Source organism: Sphaerodactylus townsendi, linkage group LG05, assembly GCF_021028975.2.
Source record: "Sphaerodactylus townsendi isolate TG3544 linkage group LG05, MPM_Stown_v2.3, whole genome shotgun sequence".
Lineage (NCBI taxonomy): Eukaryota > Metazoa > Chordata > Lepidosauria > Squamata > Sphaerodactylidae > Sphaerodactylus > Sphaerodactylus townsendi.
The window spans coordinates 17,379,883-17,405,268 of record NC_059429.1 but is presented as its reverse complement, the minus strand read 5'-3'; the positions used below and the strand labels follow the sequence as shown (position 1 = coordinate 17,405,268).

At 47.2% G+C, this 25,386-nt stretch overlaps 1 protein-coding gene across 4 annotated transcripts in view; it reads left to right on the top strand.

Moving 5' to 3' along the window:
- Positions 1 to 3,310: 3,310 nt before the first annotated feature.
- Positions 3,311 to 25,386, top strand: part of PRRX1 (paired related homeobox 1) — an 88,719-nt gene continuing 66,643 nt past the window's right edge. For 2 of the 4 annotated variants that reach the window (XM_048495807.1, XM_048495808.1), the window contains exon 1: positions 3,312 to 4,295. In XM_048495807.1, coding sequence (XP_048351764.1) covers positions 4,049 to 4,295 — 247 coding nt within the window. In that variant the 5' untranslated portion in view covers positions 3,312 to 4,048. Of the gene's footprint in view, positions 4,296 to 25,386 lie in introns of all 4 variants that reach the window. The other 2 variants (XM_048495809.1, XM_048495806.1) reach the window with 2 other exon arrangements.

Sequence of the window (25,386 nt, the reverse complement as noted above, 5' to 3'; positions counted from 1 at the left end):
GCAAATTCCCTGGCTCAAACCCGAACTGGAAAAGAGAGAGAGAGAGAGGGGGGGGGGGGTCAGGACAAAACAGCTCCTCCCTTATCCCAGCTCCTTAATTAAATGCATGGCAGGCACCAGCAGAAGCACATCTGGTTTCGATCTGCTTGGCCCTTTGATGACATCAGATGTTCTTTCCCCAAATCAGGGGCTGGTGGGGTTGGAAAGGCCTGGCCTGTCTGCGGCAACACAGGACTGGGCTGGCTCCTACTCACAAAGGGGAGGGGGAGCGGGGGTTGGCTCCCCTTCCTTGCCATTGTGTGACTTTTGGGCCACATTCTCACACACATTAAGCACACAAACACACACACACATACCCAGCCTGCTCTTTGCCCTGAAAGTTCCTTCCCCAAATTATTCTCTCCAAATGGGCTGATTTACATAATGAATGTTTAGACATGCATCTAAAACCATGTAAAAATGCGACTTGGTGGATACTTATTCGCACAATTTGCAGTCATGGGAACCACATGGAAGAGGCAAAAATGTTTGGAAATGCGTGTATCATATGGGTGCAGTCATATGAAAGCCAGATTTGACTGCCATTCCATTGCTGTCTGTATGTGTAGTACTGCACATATATATTTACATCAATGTTGATTACGTACACATCTTTTAATATAAATACTAGGACATGATCCAGTCAAAGTTACACAAGCTGGACTCGTGTATTTCAGGGGGTAAGTTACACAGCGATCCTAAACAGGTTATCTCAGATTTTTACTCTAGTCTATTCAGTAGGGCTTACTCTCCAGAAAGAGTGCTTACAATTTCTTTGAACAAAGTTAAGGATTTTTTATAATGAAAATTATGAATGTTGTATAAATGTTTTATAATTGCAAATATGTGTTGCGCAAATATTCTGCAGGTCCGGTGGAGGAGGAGGAGAAGGAGAGGAGGAGGGGAGGGACAAGAAGGATAAGGAGGAGTAAGAAAAGTTGAGGGGGAGAAGCTGAAGAGGAACATAAGAACATAAGAACATAAGGAGAAGCAGGAGATAAAAAGGTGGAGAAGAAAAGGAAGAGAAAAAGAAGAGGAGGAGGAGGAGAAGGAGAAGAAGGAGAAGAAAAGGAAGAGAAAAAGAAGAGGAGGAGGAGGAGGAGAGGAGGAAAAACAAAAGGAGATAAAAAGGTGGAGAAGAAAAGGAAGAGAAAAGAAGAGGAGGAGGAGGAGAAGGAGAAGGAGAAGAAGAAGAAGAAGAAAGAGAGGAGGAGGAGAAGCAGAAGCAGATAAAAAGGTGGAGAGGAGAAGAAAGAGAAAGAGGAGGAGGAGGAGAGGAGGAGGAGAAACAGAAGGAGATAAAAAGGTGGAGGAGAGGAGAAGGAAGAGAAAGAGGAGGAGGAGGAGAGGAGGAGGAGAAACAGAAGGAGATAAAAAGGTGGAGAAGAAAAGGAAGAGAAAAAGGAGGAGGAGGAGAAGGAGAAGGAGAAGGAGAAGGAGAAGGAGAAGAAGGAGAAGAAAAAGAAGAGGAGGAGGAGGAGAGGAGAAACAAAAGGAGATAAAAAGGTGGAGAAGAAAAGGAAGAGAAAAAGGAGGAGGAGGAGGAGAAGGAGAAGAAGGCGAAGAAAAAGAAGAGGAGGAGGAGGAGGAGAAACAGAAGGAGATAAAAAGGTGGAGAAGAAAAGGAAGAGAAAAAGGAGGAGGAGGAGAAGGAGAAGAAGGAGAAGAAAAGGAAGAGAAAAAGAAGAGGAGGAGGAGAAGGAGAAGAAGGAGAAGAAAAGGAAGAGAAAAAGAAGAGGAGGAGAAGGAGAAGAAGGAGAAGAAAAGGAAGAGAAAAAGAAGAGGAGGAGGAGAAGGAGAAGGAGAAGAAGGAGAAGAAAAGGAAGAGAAAAAGAAGAGGAGGAGGAGGAGGAGGAGGAGAGGAGGAAAAACAAAAGGAGATAAAAAGGTGGAGAAGAAAAGGAAGAGAAAAGAAGAGGAGGAGGAGGAGGAGGAGAAGGAGAAGAAGAAGAAGAAGAAGAAGAAGAAGAAGAAGAAGAAAGAGAGGAGGAGGAGAAGCAGAAGCAGATAAAAAGGTGGAGAGGAGAAGAAAGAGAAAGAGGAGGAGGAGGAGAGGAGGAGGAGAAACAGAAGGAGATAAAAAGGTGGAGAAGAAAAGGAAGAGAAAAAGGAGGAGGAGGAGAAGGAGAAGGAGAAGAAGGAGAAGAAAAGGAAGAGAAAAAGAAGAGGAGGAGGAGGAGGAAAAACAAAAGGAGATAAAAAGGTGGAGAAGAAAAGGAAGAGAAAAGAAGAGGAGGAGGAGGAGAAGGAGAAGGAGAAGAAGAAGAAAGAGAGTAGGAGGAGAAGCAGAAGCAGATAAAAAGGTGGAGAGGAGAAGAAAGAGAAAGAGGAGGAGGAGGAGAGGAGGAGGAGGAGAAACAGAAGGAGATAAAAAGGTGGAGGAGAGGAGAAGGAAGAGAAAGAGGAGGAGGAGGAGAGGAGGAGGAGAAACAGAAGGAGATAAAAAGGTGGAGAAGAAAAGGAAGAGAAAAAGGAGGAGAAGGAGAAGGAGAAGAAGGCAAAGAAAAAGAAGAGGAGGAGGAGGAGAGGAGAAAAAAGGAGATAAAAAGGTGGAGAAGAAAAGGAAGAGAAAAGAAGAGGAATAGAAGGAGAAGGAGAAGAAGGAGAAGAAGAAGAAAGAAAGAGAGGAGGAGGAGAAGCAGAAGCAGATAAAAAGGTGGAGAGGAGAAGGAAGAGAAAGAGGAGGAGGAGGAGTGGAGGAGGAGAAACAGAAGGAGATAAAAAGATGGAGGGGGGAGATGGAAGAGAAAGAAAAGAAGAGGAGGAGAGAAGAGGAGGAGGAGACTCTAGAAGTCTAGAATAAAACAGTTAGGATGGGGGAGATTATACCAAAGTCTGTTTCATTGACTGTTGCAGTGTCTTCACACATGCCTATACACCACAGCAGAGCTTTCCTGTCTCTGTCCGACACACATACTTTCAAATCGTCAAACACTGATTAACCGGGGGGGGGGGGGGGGGGGCCCGTGTGAACTCCCCCCCCCCCCCCAGTGATTTAACGCAGGCAAATTGGGCAAGAAGAATCCTTCCTTGCCCCTTCTTTTGGCATTTCTTCTTTTCGTCGGAGTTCGTGGCTCGAAGCAAAGCTCTTGGAACCAGCCACGAGTCTCTTTTGAACGTCCGGCCAAAGTTGAAGCGGGGGGGGGGGGGGCCCGCACACACACACACAGACCCCGGACCCCCCCTCCCTCGCAAATCAGCTTCTCCAGCCGGACTTTCAGCGAGCCCGCGCCAGCGAACCGGCCAAGCGGGAGGGGAATCGGTCCTGGGGGAGCCCCCGCCGGCACCCTGGAAGGGGAGCGAGAAGGTGGGATTCTCCGATCGCAACTAACCCAGCCGCTCCGCTCTCGGGGGCTTTGAACCCGAATCGGAGCGTGGCGGCGAGGCCGGACTGGAAAGGGTGAAATGAGGAAGGGGGGGGGGGCAGGCGGAGTGGCGGGGGGGGGGGGAGGAAGGAGGTCTGTAAAACGTCAGGAACAGCCCCGAGTCTTTGCCACGTAATTAGAGGCTCCTATTAAGTCTGGCTCTGCTGCCCTCCCCAGGGTCTGGCCAGCTCCCCCCCCCCCCTACATGCCAGGCTGTGCCGTTTGAAGTGCCAGAGAGCCGCTGGGGGGGAGTGAACAGGAGGCGGAAAGTCCCCCCCCCCCTCCGCCCCAATCTGCCTCCTCCTCCTCCTCCTCCGGCCAGCAGCCGCGGGGATCCGGAGTGGCGCTCAGTCCGTCGGCGGAGCCCAGCTGCGCCCCTCCCGCCGGCCCGCCCCTGCTGCCTTGCCCCTCGGCCGGCCGGCCGTCGCAGGAGCGCGCCCAGGCCAGGGGAGAGAGCCTGGGGGGCGGCCGGGAGAGCCTGGGGGGCGCCGGGCCCGTGGATTCCCTCGGAGGGACTTGGCTCGACGGCACCGCTGCGGTGCGGAGGGGAGGCTTGCCGGTGGGGCGCGCCGTCTGTGCTGGCCGGGAGCCCCTTCCCTTCTGCTCTCGCCTTCGCCCTCCCCGGTCCGGGGGGGCCGCCAGCCATGACTTCCAGCTACGCGCACGTCCTGGACCGGCCGCCCCCCGCCCTGGCCGGTCGCCTGGACGGCCCCGGCGGCCACCTGGACAGCCTGCAGGCCAAGAAGAACTTCTCCGTCAGCCACCTGCTGGACCTGGAGGAAGCCGGCGACTTGGCGGCGGCTCAAGGCGACGAGGGCGTCGGGGAAGGCGGCCGGAGCCTGCTGGAGTCGCCCGGGCTGACCAGCGGCAGCGACACGCAGCAGCAGGAAGGTAAGTGGCCAGGTGTCTGGGGCGGCCGCAGACTCAGCCCGGGGTGCGCCGGGAGGGCCGCGTCCCGAGCGCGCCAGGATGTTCGGAAACGCTCTCCCGTCTCAGGCCCCGCTGGCTCCATCTCCTGCCTCCGAAAAAGAGATCTTCTTCCCCGGAACTCCTTTCCCAGAGCTGCCGCCACAACCCCAGGGATGCTGCGCTCCGTTTTCACTCCAGAAAACACACAGGGTTTTTTTTTTTTAAACAGAGTTGTGTCTATTTACAATGCCCCCCCTCCGAATTTCTCCCCCACCCCAGGCCTACCAGTTGCTTGTAAAAACTGTTTCGGGTTTGGTGCATCCCAGGCCCGTTCCGCACATGCAGAACAATGCGCTTTCACACTGGACACAGTGTGTAGCAGACTTTCCTCTGTGATACCCCTCTGAAGATGCAGGCGAAACGTTAGGAACAAGATCCACCAGACCACGGCCACACAGCCCAGGAAACCCACCAGAACCACTTTCACAATTGTTTGCAAGTGGCTTTTGCTATTCCGCACAGTAAAATCCAGCTTCGGTGTGCATTGAAAATGGATTGAAAGTGCATTATTCTGCATGTGCAGATGGCCCCGTTGCTTCTCTGGCTCTCTTTTCTGAAGATGCAGCGCCCTTTAAACCTGTGCAAATTGCCTGGCAGATTTTTCCAATGGCGGGGTTTTGGAAAAAGGAGAAAAAACATATACGGTAGTGTTATTGATTTTAAATAGGACATTTTATAGGACATTTTAGTGTGGGGGAGGGGGAGGGGGAAGGATGGTTTGCCGGAGCAGAAAGCAGGCCTACCCGCCGATCCATTTCTTTCCCGCTTTATTCTAAACCAGTTAATCTGATTTGTTTTCCTCGGGTGTCCACCCAGGGCCCTTCCGCACACTTCCAATCCACTTTGCGGCTGGATTTTACTGTGCGGAATAGCAAAATTCACTTGCAAACAATTGTGACAGTGGATTGAAAGTGTATTATTCTGCATGTGCGGAAGGGGCCTGGCTATTTACTATTTCCGAGGGAGACTCCATTTGTTCCCCTGATGTAGGCTAAGGCGACAAACTTGAAGGAAAGGTCGCCAAGGGTTGAAGGGAGTTTGCTGTGGGACCCCGGCCCAGGGTCCTGGAAAGGAACTGGTTCTGGGAGCCAGACCAGAACCCTCCCGGCTGGCCAGCCAAGACTCCGGTGGTGAAACACCTCTCCTCTCAAGAAAGCAGGAGAAGAGGCATGATCCACAGGGAAACTCAGGGTTGCTGCAGTCCGGAGGGTTGCTGCGCCCTCTTTGCCTTGCTATTCAGGGCACGATCCACCGGGAAACTCATTCCCAGGTTCGCAGATAACAAGACTGCTGGTGTAGGATAAGAGTCTGGAATCCAGGGACACCCTTCGAAGCCCAGTAGCTTTCCAGTTACTCCGATCCATGTCCCTTCATATCAGTGGGCTTAGACTGGACTCATGTCAGTTTTCTTAGGGTTGTGCTGCAAAGGGCCGCACCCTTAGAACAGGCACAGTTGAATTCAGGAACCCTTTGGGGTCCCCAGTTTCAGTTTTATTATTACGGGCCATTAGGCCAGCAAACTTTGGGGCCCCATAAAGGGCCCTTCCACACATGTAGAATAATGCACTTTCCATCCACTTTCACAACTGTTTGCAAGTGGATGTTGTGATTCCGCACAGCTGAAAAGTGCATCGAAAGTGTATTGAAAGTGAATTATTCTGCATGTGTGGAGGGGCCCCAAGTCTCTCTGTTTTAAACACTTCCCCCACCCACACCCACCAGTGTCCTATTATTATTATTATTATTATTATTATTATTATTATTATTATTATTATTATTATTATTATTATTATTATTATTATTATTATTATTATGGTAGATTTCACAGCTGCCAGATCTTTAGCTGGTTGTTGGCCTTCATTACAAATAATAATAACAGTAACAGTAACAATAATAACAATAGTAGTAGTAGTAGTAGTAGTAGTAGTAATAGTAGTAATAGTAGTAATAGTAGTAGTAGTAGTAGATTTCACAGCTGCCAGATCTTTAGCTGGTTGTTGGCCTTCATTACAATTCGAGCCTCACCCAGAGGCCTAGGAAGTTGAAATGCATCGGTGTATTATTATTATTATTATTATTATTATTATTATTATTATTATTATTATTATTATTATTATTATTATTATTATTATTATTAGACTTTTCAATTCTTTCTGTGGCCTCTTCGTTTATTCAACCCCCGGCTGAAAATGGTTCTAGTCTGACCTTGCGTGAAAACGGTGCAGCAGCTGAGGAGACTCTGGCAGGAGAGATACTCCAGAAAGCTAAAAGATGGTCTGCCCCCCCCCCTCAGCCCCCTGCCCAGGGAGGTCCAGGGAAGGGTCGAAGATGCCTTCACCACCTGCCCAAGAGTCACCAGGTTCCAGAGGGACAGAAAAAGACTTCAGACTGGGTAGGCGCAGTCCTTTTTACCCCTTGGCCCACCCCTGGCCCAACAGGTCTGGCAGGCTTTGAAAGGGCAACCCCAAAACCTTCCAAATCTGCTTAGCAGAGGGGGCCTAGCTCTTAGAAACATGTGTCTGGCCTGCACCTCTGCAAACAACAGGTGTGGGGGCACCAGGAGGAGTGCCCTCCCCACAGGAAGCCGTGGGTAGAATAGTCTGGTCTTCTGCAGACATGGAGTTTTGGTCATTTTAAATTTTTATTCCATTTCTAGCTGCTCTTTCCCCGGCTCCAGGGCAGCTAATAATCCTAGGCCCCTTCTGTGCATGCAGAATAATATACTTTCAATCCACTTCGCAGCTGTGCGGAAGAGCAAAATCCACTTGCAAACAATTGTGAAAGTGGATTGAAAGTGCATTATTCTGCATGTGCAGAAGGGGTCCTAGAAACACACTGCAGCGCTGTCAAAGGCTTTCACGGCCCGGATTCAACTGATTGCGGTGAGTTTTCCGGGCTGTGTGGCCGTGGTCTGGTGGATCTTGTTCCTGAGTTTCGCCTGCATCTGTGGCTGGCATCTTCAGGAAGTCGCAGGATCAATTCCCGGCATCTCTGCTGAAAGAATCAGCTAGCATAAGAGTAGAAAGACTTGGGACTTGAGACCCTGGAGATGGAGTGATTCAAAGTGGAGACGGCCCCAGAGCCCAATTCTTTCTAAAGGCGGTTTCATGGGATCTGGGTGTTGTAGCAAACGGTAGTTCTACTTGGGTGTAAATCCCATTGGACTCTTTGCATCAAGTATGCCTACGCACTTGCAATGGTAAATTAGCCCCATTGGACTTTGGGAAGGAGGAGCTGCCAAAGGTCTGCCAGCTGCATTGAAACCAAAGGGCTGGATCTCGATTTAAACATCTCCCTTAATCCTTCTTTCTTTCTTTCTTTCTTTCTTTCTTTCTTTCTTTCTTTCTTTCTTTCTTTCTTTCTTTCTTTCTTTCTTTCTTTCTTTCTTTCTTTCTTTCTTTCTTTCTTTCTTTCCTCCTTCCTTCCTTCCTTCCTTCCTTCCTTCCTTCCTTCCTTCCTGTCTGTTAGGGTAGCTGACAGGGACATTCCAGGAACCTTGAACTGATCTCCTGGGGGGGGGGGAGGGGGGGGAGGGAAAGAGCACAATTTGTTTCCCCCAATCCATATTCAACCCAGATCCGGTTTGCTGATTCAATGCAATTGAGGCCCGAAATAAAACAACCCCGAAGCCGACCCACCCAGCGCCTGTGGCTGGAGCATTTAATCTGGTCTCTTTACCTCCGCTTTGGGGCGATCCAAGCCTCTTGCGTGCTTACCTGGAAGTAAGTCCCATCAACGTCACCCGGCCTTGATCTCGGAAAAAGTCGCTTGTTTCAGTGGAGCCGGTTTCCCAAAGAGGCCTGCGGATTGGGACCAGGTTGGAATAGTCTTTCGAAGCCACCGACTTCGGATCCTGGGAACAGCAGCACCCTCCTCCAAAATCTACAGGCAAGGGCGATCCCCAAGCTTGAATGGGAACCCAGCGATCCCCAAAGCCCTTCATACTGATCCTAAATGCGGGTGCGAGGATTTCTTTGATGCCTGCGCACTGCCTTGAGAGTAAACCCCGCTGAAGCCCGAGCCTTGCTTGTAACCCCAAGTCTTATTTCGCAAGGGTGAATTCGCCCACTAGCCTTAAGGGGACCGAGGCTGCCCTAGAAGAGCTTGCAAAGAGAACCTTCCCCTCTTCCATGCGCTCTTGGAAACTGGAGGTCCGTTGTGACACTGGAGCAGGCAGGGAAAAGATCCCTAAGCACCCAAGTGCATGAAGCTTTGGTGAAAAGGAGGTCGTTCCTCATGAACCCATTGCCTTCCAGGATAACGAACAGCGTAGTTCTTCCAGCCATGCACCAATGCTGCTGACGCTTTCTCCGGGCCCTTTCCGCACATGCAGAATAATGCACTTTAAATCCTTTCACAATTGTTTACAAGTGGATTTTGCTATTCCGCACAGTAAAATTCAGCTGCAAAGTGGATTGAAAGTGCATTATTCTGCCCTGTAGCTGGTCAATAAAAGGCCCCTTCCGCACATGCAGAATAATGCACTTTCAATCCACTTTCACAATTGTTTGCAAGTGGATTTTGCTGTTCCGCACAATAAAATCCAGCTGCAAAGTGGATTGAATGTGCATTATTCTGCATGTGCGGAAGGGGCCTCTGAGTGGCTCAATTAGGCATCCTCTCATAATTTATGCCTTTCTCTTTCGCAGTCCTCCAGCTTTTGCAGTTCAAAGTACAGTTTACTTCAAGACTATGCTATGGTTGAGTTTTGAGCAGGGGCGTTCTCCAATAACATTCAGGGCTAAAACCAAATAAGCCTCAAAAAATATAATCAAAATTTTGGTAATTGTTCAGCAAATGTATTTTTGTTCTGCCTTGGTTAGGTTTTGTGAAGACAGCGGATACCTTGCATTAAAACAAAAAAAATCCTTGCAGCTATTTTCAGGGGAGAGGGACAGCTAGTTCAGCAAATGTTAGAAACGGGTGGTGGGAAGGCCCCCGAAAGGGACATTTTTGTAAATAAGGAAAGGCATGAAAGAAAATGTTTGTATGTGTGGTTACTGCATCAGGAGGAATATAGTGTCCAGATTGAGGGATGAGATAGTACCACTCTATTCTGCATTGGTCAGACCTCACCTGGAATACGGTGTCCCAATTCAAGAAGGTTATTGACAAGCTGGAAGGGGTTCAGAGGAGGGAAATCAAAATGGTAAAAGGTCTGGGATTCAAGTCCTAGGAGGAGAGATTTAGGGAGCTGGGTATGTTTAGGATGGAGAAGAGAAGGTTAAGGGGTGACATGATACCCATGTTGAGATATTTGAAGGGATGCCAAGTTGCAAAGGAAGCAAGCTTGTTTTCTGCTGCTCCAGAGACTAGGGCCCCTTCCGCGCACGCAAAATAATGCGTTTTCAAACCACATTCACAACTGTTTGCAAGTGGATTTTGCTATTCCGCACAGCTTCAAAGAGCGCTGAAAGCAGTTTGAAAGTGCATTATTTTGCATGTGCAGAATGAGCCTAGGCTACAGGGTATTGGATTCAAGATACAGGAAGAGATCCCACCTGAATATTAGGAAGAACTTCCTGATGGTAAGGGTTGTTGGAATATGCTGCCACAAATGGTGGCATCTCCTTTGGTGGTTTTTAAACAGAGGCTGGATGGCCATTTGTGGGGATACTTTCACTGGGAATTCCTGCATGGCAGGGGATTGGACGAGATGGCCCTTGTGGTCTCTTCCAACTCTATGGTTCTATTATTCTACTTGTTTGTGTTGATATTAGAGCTTGCTGTACAGGGTGTTGTCCTCCCCTGAAGGGGCAATCAGCGGCTCAGATGAGCCCATAGGATGGCTACTCCAGCATCTGGTCACCTTGGAGAACTGGAATGGGAGGTTGGAGTGAAGAGAGAATTGAATTCTGCCCCAAGGAGAGGACAAGGACAGCTCTGAGTCTGGCTCAGGGAAAAGAGCAGAGAGAAAGCAGGTCATGCTTTCTGGTAGTGTTGCAGAGTGGTTAGAGCTCTCTATCTGGGAGAGAAGAGAGAGCTCAACGGTTAGGCCTGCCTCTGGTGATGAGCAGACCTTGTACCCTTTTACCAGGAAGTGTGGAATCCTGTACGCAAGAGAGGATCCAGCCCAGTGGCTGGTCAATAAAAGGCCCCTTCCGCACATGCAGAATAACGCACTTTCAATCCACTTTCACAATTGTTTGCAGGTGGATTTTGCTATTCCGCACTGGAAGTAAATCCAGCTTCAATGTGGTTTCAATGTGGATTCAAAGTACATTATTCTGCATGCGCGGAAGGGGCCAAAGTCTGTTCATGCCTAGAAGTACCGTGGAAAAGTCTTAACTGCTCTCAGAAGTCATAACCAGTTTAAATATTTGAGCCTCAAGGCAGAGTCCTACTTTGTCTACCAGGAGATCCGGGCTGCTGATCTGTTCCTTTACCCTGTAAAAAACAAAACCTTCTTAGTTGGTTATATTATTAATCCAGCCTCAGGGATCTCAATAATTTCCTCGTGCACCAAAAAGTTTACCTCCCAAATCCAGAGCCTCTATGCTTGCTACCTGAAGAACCGCTGGGAAACCGAGGGCAAGTTTTACAGTCCAAAAGGAACTCAGATCCCAGAAATCTGGAGAGGCTGTGTGCATTCACTGAATAGGAAGAGAAATGCTTGTCACACCACCAATTAAATCTATTCAACAGAGTTAGGTTTGAGGAGAAGTTTCTCCGGAAGGGCACTCCTTGCTTTCTGCAGGGGTTGAGGAGTTGGTGTGTCTGGTTAAAGCTGGAATCTTGCTTGACTCTCTGGGAAATGTCCGGTTGTCAAGCTCATTCCATGACCTTGGCAGACCTTACAGGGTTGATGTGACAGTTGAAAGAAGCAGGAAGGGTGAGATACCGTCCTCCCATCTGTGGTGTATTTAGGATCTCTGGTTTCCTCTGAAGATCCCTGTACAACCCAGCAACGATTTCCTGGGCCAGGATGGAAGGAAGAAGAGTCTGCTTTTATACCTATTTTTTCTGTACCTTTAAGGCAGTGGTGGCGAACCTATGGCACGGGTGCCAGAGGTGGCACTCAGAGCCCTCTCTGTGGGCACATGCAAACAGTCCCTCCCCCTCCCACATCTAGGCTGGCCTGGACCACTGGGCTCTATTAGCATTAAACCTAATACCTAGTTTTGGGGAAGCAGCGTAGGTAACTCTGTTAAGCACTGTTAAGCCCCACTGATTTTCATGGGAAGAACTAAAGTGTGATCCTTTACCTGGGAGTAAGCTCGGTTGCTGGCAATGGGGCTTGCTTCTGAGCAAACCACTTCCAGGGTCGTGATTCACCCATTGGAAGAGTTTTTGCGATAAATAAGTGGATTTGGGGTTGCAGTTTGGGCACTCAGTCTTGAAAAGGTTCGCCATCACTGCTTTAAGGAGTCTCAACAGTGGCTTACAATCACTCTCTCATCCCCACAAGAGACCCCCTGTGTGGGTTCTGAGAGAACTGTGACTGGCTCAAGCTCACCCAGCAGGCTTCATGTGGTGGAGCAGGGAGACAAATCCAATTCACCAGCTAAGAGTCCACTGCTCATGTGGAGAAGTGGGGAATCAAACCCGATGAATTAAAGTCCACAACACTTGACCACTACACCACACTGGTTCTCAGTGGGACAGAATAAGACTTACCAATCAAAATGGTCCAAAGTCCTCTTGGTCATCTTCCCTCTTTCCAGATGTGCGGCATCCACACGCTCGGTTCTTGGGCAAGAAAAAACCAAAAGTTTGAAGCATTCCTCTTTTTGTTTCATTTTCGCCTCTGCACTTAAGAAGCAGCCGTGCGGAACATGCGCTCTGGTTCCGGCTTATGCCCCTTCCGCACATGCAGGATAATGCCGTTTCAATCCACTTTCAATGCACTTTGCAGCTGGATATTGCTGTGTGGAATAGCAACATCCGCTGGCAAACAATTGGGAAAGCGGATTGAAAGTGCATTTTTCTGCATGTGCCCCTGCAACTTTATTTATGCAAGAAAAGGTCGCGCCACCTTTCGTGCAAGATTTCTCTGTTGCAATATAGCCAGCAGCTGTACCTCCACATTATATTATTCTGCAATAACTGTATCCCCACAGCCTCAGTCCTGAATTCTGTCCTTCACTCGCCTGTTTTTCAAGGGGAGCAGGAATCCATCCGTGGAGTTTCCGGAAACACCATTATTTACTGGGATGTGCGTATCTTTGATCTCCACGGGGTTTACCCCAAGGAAGCGTGCAGCAGAGTGGGTTTTAAACCCCTGCAGATTAGCGGAAGGTGTTAAGAAGTCGTTAATCCCGTCTAAGTGACTCCTGAGACTAATAACTCCCCGATCCCCCAACACATTAGGGCCGGGGTATTCTTTTTTTTAAGAGCAAGTCTGTTTAAGAGCAAGATGAGGGACGAAGCGCTGTTTCGTCCCACCGATTCCAAGCGGGTAGGATTTTTTCCTCCCCAATTCTTCCCTTGCAAACGTTGCCACGTGGCTTGGGCTCATTCCGCACACGCAAAATAATGCACTTTCAAGCTGCTTTCACAACTGTTTTTGCCATTCCGCACAGCTTCAAAGAGCCCTGAAAGCAGCTTGAAAGTGCATTATTCTGCGTGTGCGGAATGAGCCTTGGACATTCTCAAGCCGGAGGTCACCATGATGACTAGCTAGCCCAAAACGAGGAGGCATCCGGGTAGTCCTATTATTTATTTATTCCATTCATACCCCGCCCTACACCGAAGTCCCAGGGCGCCTTGCATAATAGGGTTAAAAGCCCCGTTAAAACATACAATCCTAACAACATAAAAACATACCCATTTTTCTGTACCTCGCTGGCCATACCGCGGAGACCCCAGGAGCCTGTGGATCCCAGGAAGGGATCCCAAGCTCCGTCTCTCTCCTTGCCGTTTGGTTCTGGAACAAACAGATCTCTCCCGAGGCAGGAAATAGACCCCGGGACCGTGGCAGGCGCTCCTGCATTTTAGCTATCCTATACAAAGCTTTTTTCTCCGGTTTTGTCTGTTGATTTTATGGGATGTAGACTGGCATAACCCTGCGTAGGACTGCATGGCAAATAATCATAGATTGCAGTGGATTTAGACTGGCATAACGCTTGGGATGGGGCGGTATAAAAGTTTAAATAATAAATAAATAAATAAAAATAAATAAATAAACAGGATTGCATTGTAAATTGCCATAGACTTTAATGGGTTTAGACTGGCATCACCTTCTGGAGGACTAAACGGGAAATATCCATCGATTGCAGCGGAGTGAGGCTGGCGAAACACCGCACAGGACTGCAGGGTAAACAGAGATCGTTTGCAGTGGATTTACACCGACATAACCTTGCATAGGTCAATGGCCATAGATTCCAGTTGGTCTTAGGTTGGCTGAACTCTGCATAGGCGTGCACTGTTATTCACCTAGCAACCAGCTATCCGTGCCACCCTCGCTCGCTCTGCAAAGGATACCTTTTTTTAAAAAAAACATCACTCAACCGTTTCAGACGTCCTTTCGGTCCCGAGGACGAAGACTTTGCTTTCGGGAGGTGACGGCAGCCGCGCGTGTCAATTTCATGCCTTTGAAGCGGGCCGAGTGACATGGACGAGGGGAGTTTTCGTTTTCGCTCGCACCGTCGGCGCTGCGCTTCCCGCTCTCTACAGCTCCGACGGGGCCCGGCGCTCTCTCTCTCTCTCTCTCTCTCTCTCTCTCTCTCTCTCTCTCTCTCTCTTGCATGCCAAAGAAATCGCAGCTCGTTGGAGCGGATATAGCGCCTTCCAATAATACGGTTTTAGGGTGCCTTCAATGGGGTGCCGTCCAGGGAAACAGTTTTAGGGGGCCTTCACTAGGGTGCCTTCCAGAAAGACAGTTTTAGGGGGCCGTCAATACGGTGCCGTCCAGGAAGACAGCTTTAGGGGGCCTTCACTAGGGTGCCTTCCAGGAAGACAGTTTTAGGGAGCCTACAATAGGGTGCCGTCCAGGAAGATAGCTTTAGGGTGCCTTCAATAAGGTTTCTTCCATGAAGACTGCTTTAGTAGATAGCTTGCTGATGTGCAATAGAACAGCACTTTAGACGTCGATAAGAGCCTGTACGCTTTGGCAGTTCGTCGTCCCTTCTTCAGGGGTCTGTTGAGAGGAGCACCTATGTTCCAAAGCACAGCCCCCCCCCCCCTCCACCTGTTTCCGGACTCCCATTTGGTTTCCACCAGGCCAGACTGTCTGTGCGTAAAGCCCGAGGAGGAGTGGCCCGTCGCAGCTCCGTCCATCTGCCAGGCGCTTCTTGGAACCGGACAGCCCCTCTCTCTGTTGCACCCCAGATTTTCACGAGCCATTTCGGACGAGATCAAGGTCGCTCAGACTGGGGGGTGGAAAGCAGCCGAGGGCGGCGCCGATTCTCTTTATTTAAAAAGCCCAGCGTCTCCAACGGCTAGTAAATGCGAATGGGGGATGGGGGAGCGCTGATCGACGTTGAAACCCCCTCCCCAACTTCAGTGGAAGGATTTCGGGGGGGGGGGAGGGCGGGGAGGGGGAATATACCCTAATTGATACGAACCACGGACTGCTGAAAGGCGAATTCATTAGAGTGTGGATTTATTTGAGGCTTGCATGGGCCGACTTTCCATCCATTTTTTTGAAATAATGCTCAGGGTGAAGAACTGCGTGTAAAACTATTCCCAGCGCAGACCTGACTTGGTCCCTCCGGTTGTCAGTTTCAAATGGGGTGGGGGAGAGGGGGTTGCTGATCTCTGCCCCCCCCCCCCCCGGAAATCCAGCGCCTTGAGAGAAACCCAAAGAATCCCAAATGAAAGAAAGAGAAACGGGCGGAGAATTAAAACGGGTGTAGGGGAGCGCTTGCCCCAATGTTTTCACTGCTCAGTTTTGACTTGGAAGGAATGCGACTGACTTTCGAGTAAATGTGCTTTCCCCCCCCCTTTCTTTAGCTTAGATCCACAATTCATAGTTTGCCCCTTTTAAATTTGCTGTCTTTGGCATCATGTTTTTAAGCATCGCTTCCAAAGGGCCTGTTGGAATCAAGGGGGTGGCTAAGAGCATAGATGGAGTTTTATACCCCCCCCCCAAAAAAAAAAATCTCAGTAGGAATTGCTCTCACTTTAGGCACCAGACCTTTAAAAACAAACAAACCTTATTTAGGTTTTTATTTACTTTATAGCCTCCTATGGAGATTCAAAGCATTCTCTCACCTCCATTTTAGTATCATAAAATAATCCTGCTTCTTTATTTTTATTATTGTTTTACAAAATCGATATCCCACCATCTTCTTTGTCTCGATTTTTCTTCACAACCACCCTGCCAGGTAGGTTAGGATAAGAGTGGGTGGCTGGCCCAAGATCACCCAGCAAGCTTCCAAGGCAGAAGAGGGGATTCGATCCTGCATGTCCCATATCTCAGTCCAACACTCTTAACAGCTACCCTGGGCTGCCCGTGGGAAACCACTACCGTGTAAATGTTCATTTCCAAGACCCGGAATGTTCAAACCCATCTTTCATTTTCGGAGCTGGCAACCTGTCAGAATGGTCACTGTATGTGTGTTTCTTTCTCAGTCCAGAACAGGGGTCTGCAATCTGCGGCTCTCCAGATGTTCATGCACTACAAATCCCATCAGCCCCTGCCAGCATGGCCAATTGGAGAGCCGCAGGTTGCAAACCCCTGGTCCAGAAGAAGGGCTGGGGGGAAATCCTTTCCTGATCAAGGAATAAAGATTGCACTCTCACCCCAGATCTCAGCCCACAACCAAGCTCCCCTTCCCCACATTTTACAGATTTGTGGGGAGTCTGTCTGAGGCTGAGATAGGCTGGCCACTGGAGTAGGCAGGGCTTGTCCCCCGAGAGAGCCCTGTTGGGGAAGAGGCTGAATCCCAGAGATAGACCTGGTGCTGGTATCACAAAGTCCCCTTCCGCACATGCGGAATAATGCACTTTCAGTCCACTTTCACAATTGTTTGCAAGTGGATTTTGCTATTCCGCACAGTAAAATCTAGCTGCAACAAATCTAGCTGCAACGTGCATTGGAAGTGGATTGAAAGAGCATTATTCTGCAAGGGCTTACTGGTTTGTGAATGTACTTTCCAGCGTGTTGCTGGCTTGGGGGATTGGTAGCTGGCCTAGTAATAGTAATAAACTTCCTAGGCCTCTGGGTGAGACTCGAATTGTAATGAAAGGCCAACCACCAGCTAAAGGACTGGCAGCTGTGATATCAAACAACAACAATAATAGTATGAAAAAGGTCAACAACAACCAGCTGAAGAACTGGTAGCTGCGATATTAAACAAATTTTAATAATAGTAATAACACGTCTCTACATTACAATGCCCTATGAGTGAGGCTCGAATTGTAATGAAAGACTAACAGTGGGTTACAGAACTGGCAGCTGTGATATTAAACAAAATAACAACAATTTGTTATCTGCAATAACCATGATAATGATGATGATGACAAAAACAATGGCAATAAAGGTTAATAATGCAACTTTGATGTTATCTTGAGTAATAATATGCAACTTAGCAGCAGTGGCGTAGGAGGTTAAGAGCTCGTGTATCTAATCTGGAGGAACCGGGTTTGATTCTCCGCTCTGCCGCCTGAGCTGCGGGGGTTTATCTGGGGAATTCAGATTAGCCTGTGTACTCCCACAAATGCCAGCTGGGTGACCTTGGGCTAGTCACAGCTTCTCGGAGCTCTCTCAGCCCCACCCACTTCACAGGGTGTTTGTTGTGAGGGAGGAAGGGCAAGGAGATTGTAAGCCTCTTTGAGTCTCCTACAGGAGAGAAAGGGGGGATATAAATCCAAACTGCTGCTGCTGCTGCTGCTGCTGCTGCTGCTCCTCCTCCTCCTCCTCCTCCTCCTCTTCTTCTTCTTCTTCTTCTTCTTCTTCTTCTTCTTCTTCTTCTTCTTCTTCTTCTTCTTCTTCTTCTTCTTCTTCTTCTTCTTCTTCTTCTTCAAACTTTGGTTGCTAGCATGAATAACAAAGATACTGATAACAATGATGACAAAAGCAACAGTAATAATAGTGAATAGTACAACTTTTATTATTATCATGAATAATAATAATATACTAATAACACTCCTCAGCTTTATTTTTTAAAACCTATAATAGATATTAATATTGTTAGTAAAACAGTCTTGTAATCCGATGACCCAAACAGCAGGCGATATCCGTTTTATTAATATCAGTTTCAATGACAACATACTGTTAATAGCGAAACTATTACTATCATTCACCTCCAATATTTTGACAATACTGTTATGAATGATACTAGTGATACTATCAATCTTACATACAGTACTTCTGGCTGTTATAATAAATGCCACAAATTGGAGCTCGGCCCCAATCCATCTGCAATCACGGCCCTCTGGCCCGGCTTGGGGGGGGGGGGGGCTGTAGAACTCTGCCCCTTTAAAGGGACACCCAGAGAACCCCTTTCTGGATACATCTTGACTCTTTCTCTGACAGTATATCTATCCCATTTCCCAGCAGAGCAGGGCTGATCTAGGCAGCGTAGTTCTAGAGCCGAAGTTTTTTCCCCAGAAGGAATTTGGAAAGTGACGCTCACTGATCAGACTAAAAAAAAAAAAAGAAACTTTAGGGATTAAAAAAAAGGCTTGTGCATTGACTTGATTTTATCACAAAACCCATTCACTGCCAACAGAGGGGTGAAACAAATCCTTCATTTGTTCCTGGGGACAGAAATCTTGCCTCCCTGCTTCCTTCGGCCTTACTTCGAAGTAGGAGACTTTCAAACCCAGTCCAGAAACCAAGTGAGCAAGTGTATTTGCCCGTAAACCTAGTTGCATTCTGCGGATCTAGCCCCTCTGCTAGACCAAAGAGTGTCTATAGGACTCCTCCAGGACCTTCCTTGGAAATAGGTTTGACCTGGCCAGGAACCGGTTCCAATTCCTGGAAACCTGGTTGGAACAGAGGAGTAGTTCTGGGTGCGCCCCAACGAGTATTAGGCCCCTTCTGCACATGCAGAATAATGCACTTTCAATCCACTTTCAATGCACTTTGCAGCTGGATTTTACTGTGCAGAATAGCAAAATCCACTTGCAAACGATTGTGAAAGTGGACTGGAAGTGCATTATTCTGCATGTGGAGAAGGGGCCTTAGCTGTTATTTTGCTCCAGTTTACAGCATGCACCCCTCCCCCCCCAAGCTCATACACATGAATTTCTGAGATGGACCCCACCAACTGAAATCCATTGGGCTTCAGATTGGATCTAAATGGAGTTAAATGGACTTGACTAAGCTCATTGACTTGAAAGGATTTCGAAAGCCATGACTCTGAGATGCAGGAGAGCGTTTGCACAGGCTCTGGAAACCAGACCAGCGCCGGGCACTGGCAGGGCTCAGCTCCACCTGGATTGAAACTTTCCCTGTATTGCTGAGTTTCCCACTTAGGGCTATGAGCCTCCAACCCCTCAGTGATGCTGCCTTCAAAAGCCTTCGCATGGGAACAAATCCCAACAAACCAACAGAAAGGATTCCAGTCTTCCTAAAATCGCTTCCATGGATGAGCTCCTAAAACACGTTACCAAAACTCCTGTGGAGCGTTTGAGAGCGATTCAGCTGCCACTGAGCCAGCCCTTGGAGTAGGTAGCCAAGTGCCGAAGGAAGGAGAAACTGGGCTTACTGGCGAGTAGACACACCCAGGCGTAAATGTGATTGGATCGTTCGCCAATTTTTAAGGAAAGCAGGTGCCCTTTGGGAAACTTTTGTTCAATACTGATAATAACAATAGTAATTAGCACCCTGGACACCGTTATGAAAACAGGAGGGCAGCACTTGAAACTCCTTCCAATTGACAAAATCAATAGCTGTCCAATTCAGAAGGCAGCCCTGCTGGGATCTGCACAAATACTATGCCACACATTACAACTTCCTAGGCCACTGGGTGCAGCTTGAATTGTAATTGTAATGAAAGGCCAACAATCAGCTAAAGAACTGGCAGCTGTGATAGTAATAACTTGCTAATAACGATTACAATAAATAATAAGCTGGCACAACAAAGCATTGCGTGGCCCATTTCTGGAGAAGATCAAGGACAAAGTGGACACTGAAAAAACCTGGCTGCGGTTAACAACTGGAACTCTGAAAAAGAAAACTGGATCACTGATTTTAGCTGCTGAAGGGCAGGCAATTAGGCCAGAATTTAAAAAAACCCCTCAGATGATGCAAAGTGAAGATTGTGCAAGGAAGCCAACGCAACTGTGGATCACACACACACGTACATAGCTGCTGCAAAAAGATTGCCCAGACTGAGTACAAACAGAAACACAAAATTAAATCATCATCATCGACATAGCAGTACCTGGTGACAGCGTGACCTACCACGATTTGAAAATTGAGATCCACAATCCAGCTGAAATCATCCCTGTGGCAAATGGCACCCTGGGCGCCATCCCAAAAACGCTAGGGCAGCACTTGAAACATCTTCAAATCGACAAAATCAACATCTGTCAGAATCAGAAGGCAGCCCTGGTGGGATCCGTTTGAATACGGTGCTGGTACATTACAATTTCCTAGGCCTCTGGGTGAGGTTCGAATTGTAATGAAAGGCCAACAACCAGCTAAAGAACTGGCAGCTGTGAAATCAACCAAATAACAACAATAAAAACAACAACAACAACAACAATAACAATAACAATAATTCAAATTGACATAATTAACATCTGTCAAATTCAGAAGGTAGCCCTGCTGGGATCCACACGAATACTACGCCGATATATAACAACTTCCTAGGCTTCTGGGTGAGGCTCGAATTGTAATGAAAGCCAACAACCAGCTAAAGATCTGGCAGCTGTGAAATCTACAACAACAACATCAATAATAATAATAATTGGTAGGAACACACTGTTGAAAAAGTAGTAAAAAAATGAACAGGTCAACGTATTGTGGGACTTCCAAATACAAACAGAAAAATATGTTGGCACATAATAAACCAGGCATAACAGTGGCTGAAAAGAAATTTAGTATGCCTAATTGATTTTAAAAATGGGGGAACAGCAGAGTGGAAGAAAAAGAACGGAAAAAGATGACATAATACCTGAAACAAAAAATGGAAGGCGAGAGACAGTGGCACAAACCAGTAGTTGTGATCCCAGTGATTATTGGCACACTGGGTGCAATGCCAAAAAAACCCCTTGAACGACACTTGAACCATGTACATATTGATAAAATCTCTATCTACCAAGTGCAAAAAGCCACACTGCTTGGATCTGCACGTATACTATGCTGATATAGGATGAGATCCTAGGTTCTTGGGAAGAACCTGATGCATATGAAAAAGATGGAGTTTGGATTTATATCCTGATTTTCTGTCCTGTAAGGAGTCTCAAGGTAGCTGACAAACTCCTTTTCCCGTCCTCTCCCCACAACAGACACCTCATGAGGTAGGTGAAGAAGAAGAAGAAGAAGAAGAAGAAGAAGAAGAAGAAGAAGAAGAAGAAGAAGAAGAAGAAGAAGAAGAGTTTGGATTTATATCCCCCCTTTCTCTCGTGCAGGAGACTCAAAGGGGCTTACAATCTCCTTGCCCTTCCCCCCTCACAACAAACACCCTGTGAGGTAGGTGGGGCTGAGAGAGCTCCGAGAAGCTGTGACTAGCCCAAGGTCACCCAGCTGGCGTGTGTGGGAGTGTACAAGCTAATCTGAATTCCCCAGATAATCCTCCACAGCTCAGGCGGCAGAGCGGAGAATCAAACCTGGTTCCTCCAGATTAGATACACAAGCTCTTAACCTCTTACGCCACTGAGACTGAGAGAGTGAGGCTGAGAGAGTTCTGAACAAACTGTGACTAAAGTCATCCAGCTGGCTTCATGTTGAGGAGCCGGGAAACAAATCCAGTACACCAGATAAAAATCCACTGCTCATGTGGAGGAGTGGGGAATTAAACCCAGGTCTCCAGGTTAGAGTCCATGACTCTTAACCCCTATACTATGCTGGCCAACACCGGCTGAAGATTTGGCAGCTGTGATTTCATAACAACAACAATAACAACACAATCAGCAACAATAATAGAAAGACTCCTTCCATCAGATTAACAAGGACCTTCTGCAGGGAGCTGGTGAGGATGGACTGCACCCTCCTGACCTCATTTACTAGCAACAGGTACTACCAACTGCAGAAGAGTTCTTTGGGTCAGAGGAGGTTCTTTTGGGTCAGAGGAGTTCTTTGTGCATGATTCAAAGAAGTCTGCCATTCTGTGAACACCTGTTTTGGGGATAAACCCCATTGATCTCAGACTGAGGCTGATTCCGCATGGGCTAAAAACAGCAGTGTGAAAACAGTGTGAAAACAGTATAAACCCTTTTACACCGTTTTAAACCTTTTTATACCATTTTCACACTGTTTTCTCACCGCTGTTTTTGGCCCATGCAGAATCAGCCTGAGTGAAGTCCCTTCTAGAGAATAAGCCTCAGAAGGCTTGCTTGAAAGTATGCCCCATTACACTGAGGCCCCTTCCACACATGCAGAATAATACATTTTCAGTCCACTTTCAATGCCCTTTGCAGCTGTATGGAAAAGCAAAATCCGCTTGCAAACAATTGTGAAAGTGGATTGAAAGTGCATTATTCTGCATGTGCGGAAGAGGCCTGAGTGAGGTTTACTGCCAGGAAAGCATTGTTAGTGTTGCAAAGAGATGGGAGTTTTGTCTAAATGGGAGACCTGCAAGGCACCTTAACGCTCAACGAGGTTTATGTCATGAAAAGCTTTTGCTGTCAGGGTTCACTTCATCAGATGCATGGGAGTCAACATTCACAGGAGGATATTTATGTTTATTATTACAAGGGACAGAAAGGTAGCAGTAGGGAAATGTCAGAGGGGGCCAGAATGAAAGAATAACCAGATGGAGCGGAGTCAATCCACAGGGAGCCAGCGAGGATCATTCCTAATTGTAGGAATAACATGAAGTCAGATCTGATCAGGGAAAGTTCAGTGTGACTTTATCAGAAACAGGGATTTATGTTCCGCAAGAGTCTTAACATTTTCTATTTTGCATGCTGTGGGCCCTCATTAGCAAGAAGTTCATATTATTATGGAAGGTCAAAAGACCCTAATATGCAGAAAGTAGAGAGATGAGAAATTCCCACGTGATCCAGAAAAGTACAGAGACAATTCCCAAATGCCAGCAATTGACAACCTGGTTTTGTTAAGCTGGTTAGGTCAAAAGAAGCCCTTGCTATTGGTCATATGGCTACCAAAAGCCCTGAATGAAAATGGCCTGGCCCTTTAATGAAGGCTTGATGTATGCAGTGAACCAGTTGAAGCCTAGAGGATATCTTCCAGCAATTAACATCTCAATAACAATCTATTAAAGGGACAGGATTTTCTCTCTAGGCCTATTAATCCTTTTTAAGGGAGGACCATTTGATGTACACAGAGCTGAGAGTAAAAACCACTGAATAAGGTGGGATATACTTCTGAGCAAACATGCACAGTATTGTCATGTTTCTCCAGAGGATGCTCTTGGCATATAGTAAACCAAGATCTGACAAGAACAGTACTTCTAAAGGTAGATGATTGGAGAATGCTGTTCTCTTCCTCCTTAGTGATAGCCAGAAAGGTTGAAGTGGAACAAGGATTATGGAGCGGTTTCAAAAGATGTGTAACCTGGTGTGAGTTGAAACGTGCAGAGTACAAATGACCAAGGGAAATTTGTGCCTGATCTTGCCATGGATTACAAGCGTACAAGGATTTGATTCCTAGGTAAATTATTTGCAGTTATTCAGAATATTTAGCACAACACATTTCCACAAGAGCTTGCTACAGTTTGCTGTGTGTTAATTTTTTTTTGTTTGATTGGTTTTGCTTTTAAGGGGTTGGTCAGCAGAAGATTATCTACCTTGTAGATAGTTGTAGACTTGGACATGATAGATCTCCTCCTCCTCCTCCTCCTCCTCCTCCTCCTCCTCTTCTTCTTCTTCTTCTTCTTCTTCTTCTTCTTCTTCTTCTTCTTCTTCTTCTTCTTCTTCTTCTTCTTCTTCTTCTTCTTCTTCTTCTTCTTCTTCTTCTTCTTCTTCTTCTTCTTCTTCTTCTTCTTCTTCTTCTTCTTCTTCTTCTTCTTCTTCTTCTTCTTCTTCTTCTTCTTCTTCTTCTTCTTCTTCTTCTTCTTCTTCTTCTTCTTCTTCTTCTTCTTCTTCTTCTTCTTCTTCTTCTTCTTCTTCTTCTTCTTCTTCTTCTTCTTCTTCTTCTTCTTCTTCTTCTTCTTCTTCTTCTTCTTCTTCTTCTTCATGTTGCCATTCCTCAAATACTTCCCTCCCAGGTATGTAGGTAAGGGGGGGTTTCCTCGGGTTCAAACCCCTCCCATTACACGTCCGGCTTGCTTGAAACAATGCATGGAAAGCCCTCAGTCACTGAACCCACCCCATAAAAAAATCTATACTTACGTCACTGTTTAACCCCCCCTAAAGAAAGGTGGCCCTGGTTGGGCAGAAAGGCAGCATATTAACATTGTACATAAATAAGGAAGAAAAGAAGAAAAATAAAATCCAGTCTATTCATTTGCTTCCACGAGGACTGCCCTGCATTGTCCTCTGTGGGGCTGGTGTGTGCTCTTTGTGTGTTTAAGGCATATTGGAAATGTTCAACCTTTGGCATTTTTTGATGTTGACTATCAGAATCTGAAAATGTTGCCCTGACATTTGATTTTGACATACTGTGCAGGGTCCAGCCAAAGTCAAGTAGCTGACTTCAATTGGGTTTAGTGGAACATAAAATGGTTTAGTTCTTGGATAGCTGCAGTAGTCAGCTCTTTCCCCATTTACCGTTTGCTGAGCGCTACTCTCCCCAAATAGTGCGGGGTCCAGCGGCGCTCCCCACGAGTCCGGGCGGCGACAACGCAGCCGCCCCGACTCTGCCACTTTCGCGTCCCCTCAGCGCGCGTCATTTCTGGCGCTGAAAAAATGGCACCTTTCGATTGCAGGGCAGTGGGGAACACGACCCTGCGCCAGAAATGACTCGCGCTGAGAGTAGCGTGCCGCAAACGGTAAGTGGGGAAAGGGCCACTCAGGACTATTTTAAATGCATTTGATGATGGATGGTATAACAGCTGACGTGCAATTTTGTGTAGTTAGTTGGCAGTTGTGTTACTTCCGGGTTAAACGAATCAGATAGTGGGCGTGGCATTTCTTGGCTTGAACAGACTACATATTTGCAACAGGTGATCAACCAAATCTGTCTCCATTATGAAAACGGGTTATATTTTTCCTCAGAACTTCGACAGGGCACGCTTCAGCCGACGTGAAACACTTGAATGAGAAAATTTGGAACTCTATTTATCTTACTGGGAGAGATTTAAAAGGGTTCAAGCTTGCACTGTTACGCATGTGGGTTGACAGTACAATCCCAGGAAGACTTTCCTGAGAGTAAGCCTTATTTAATATGCCTGAGTAGGACTCTGAACTGACCTGAAGAAAAAAAGTTTGGATTTATAGCCCGCCTTTTTCTCCTTTAAGGAGTGTAAAAGTGACTTCCAAACTCAATTCCCTTCCTCTCCACACAGCAGACACCTTGTGAAGCAGGTGAGGCTCAGATAATTCTGAGAGGTCACCCAGCAGGCTTTGTATGTAGGAACGGGAAACAAATCCAGTTCGCCAGATAAGAGTCCATCACTCATGTGGAGGAGTGAGGAATCAAACCCAGTTCTCCAGATCAGAGTCCACCAGCTGTTAACCACGAAACTGCGCCTGCTTTGGGATGCTCTCTAAATCACACTTAAGTGAAAAGTGCTTAATTTTAAATCAGTCATGCCCACAATGTTTTGCTGTTCTCTAAGGCTCATTCCGCACACGCAAAATAATGCACTTTCAAGCTGCTTTCACAATTGTTTTTGCCATTCCGCACAGCTTCAAAGAGCCCTGAAAGCAGCTTGAAAGTGCATTATTCTGCATGTGCGGAATGAGCCTAAGCTCTGTGATTAAGGTGAGAGAGCTGCATACCTGCCCAGTTTCTCACCCGGCCTGTTGGCTTTCAAATCTTTGCCTTTTGAAAAAGATTTGCAACGTAAGAATCTTCCTCATTTTTCTGTAAACCTGCTTGTCAGATCCATCT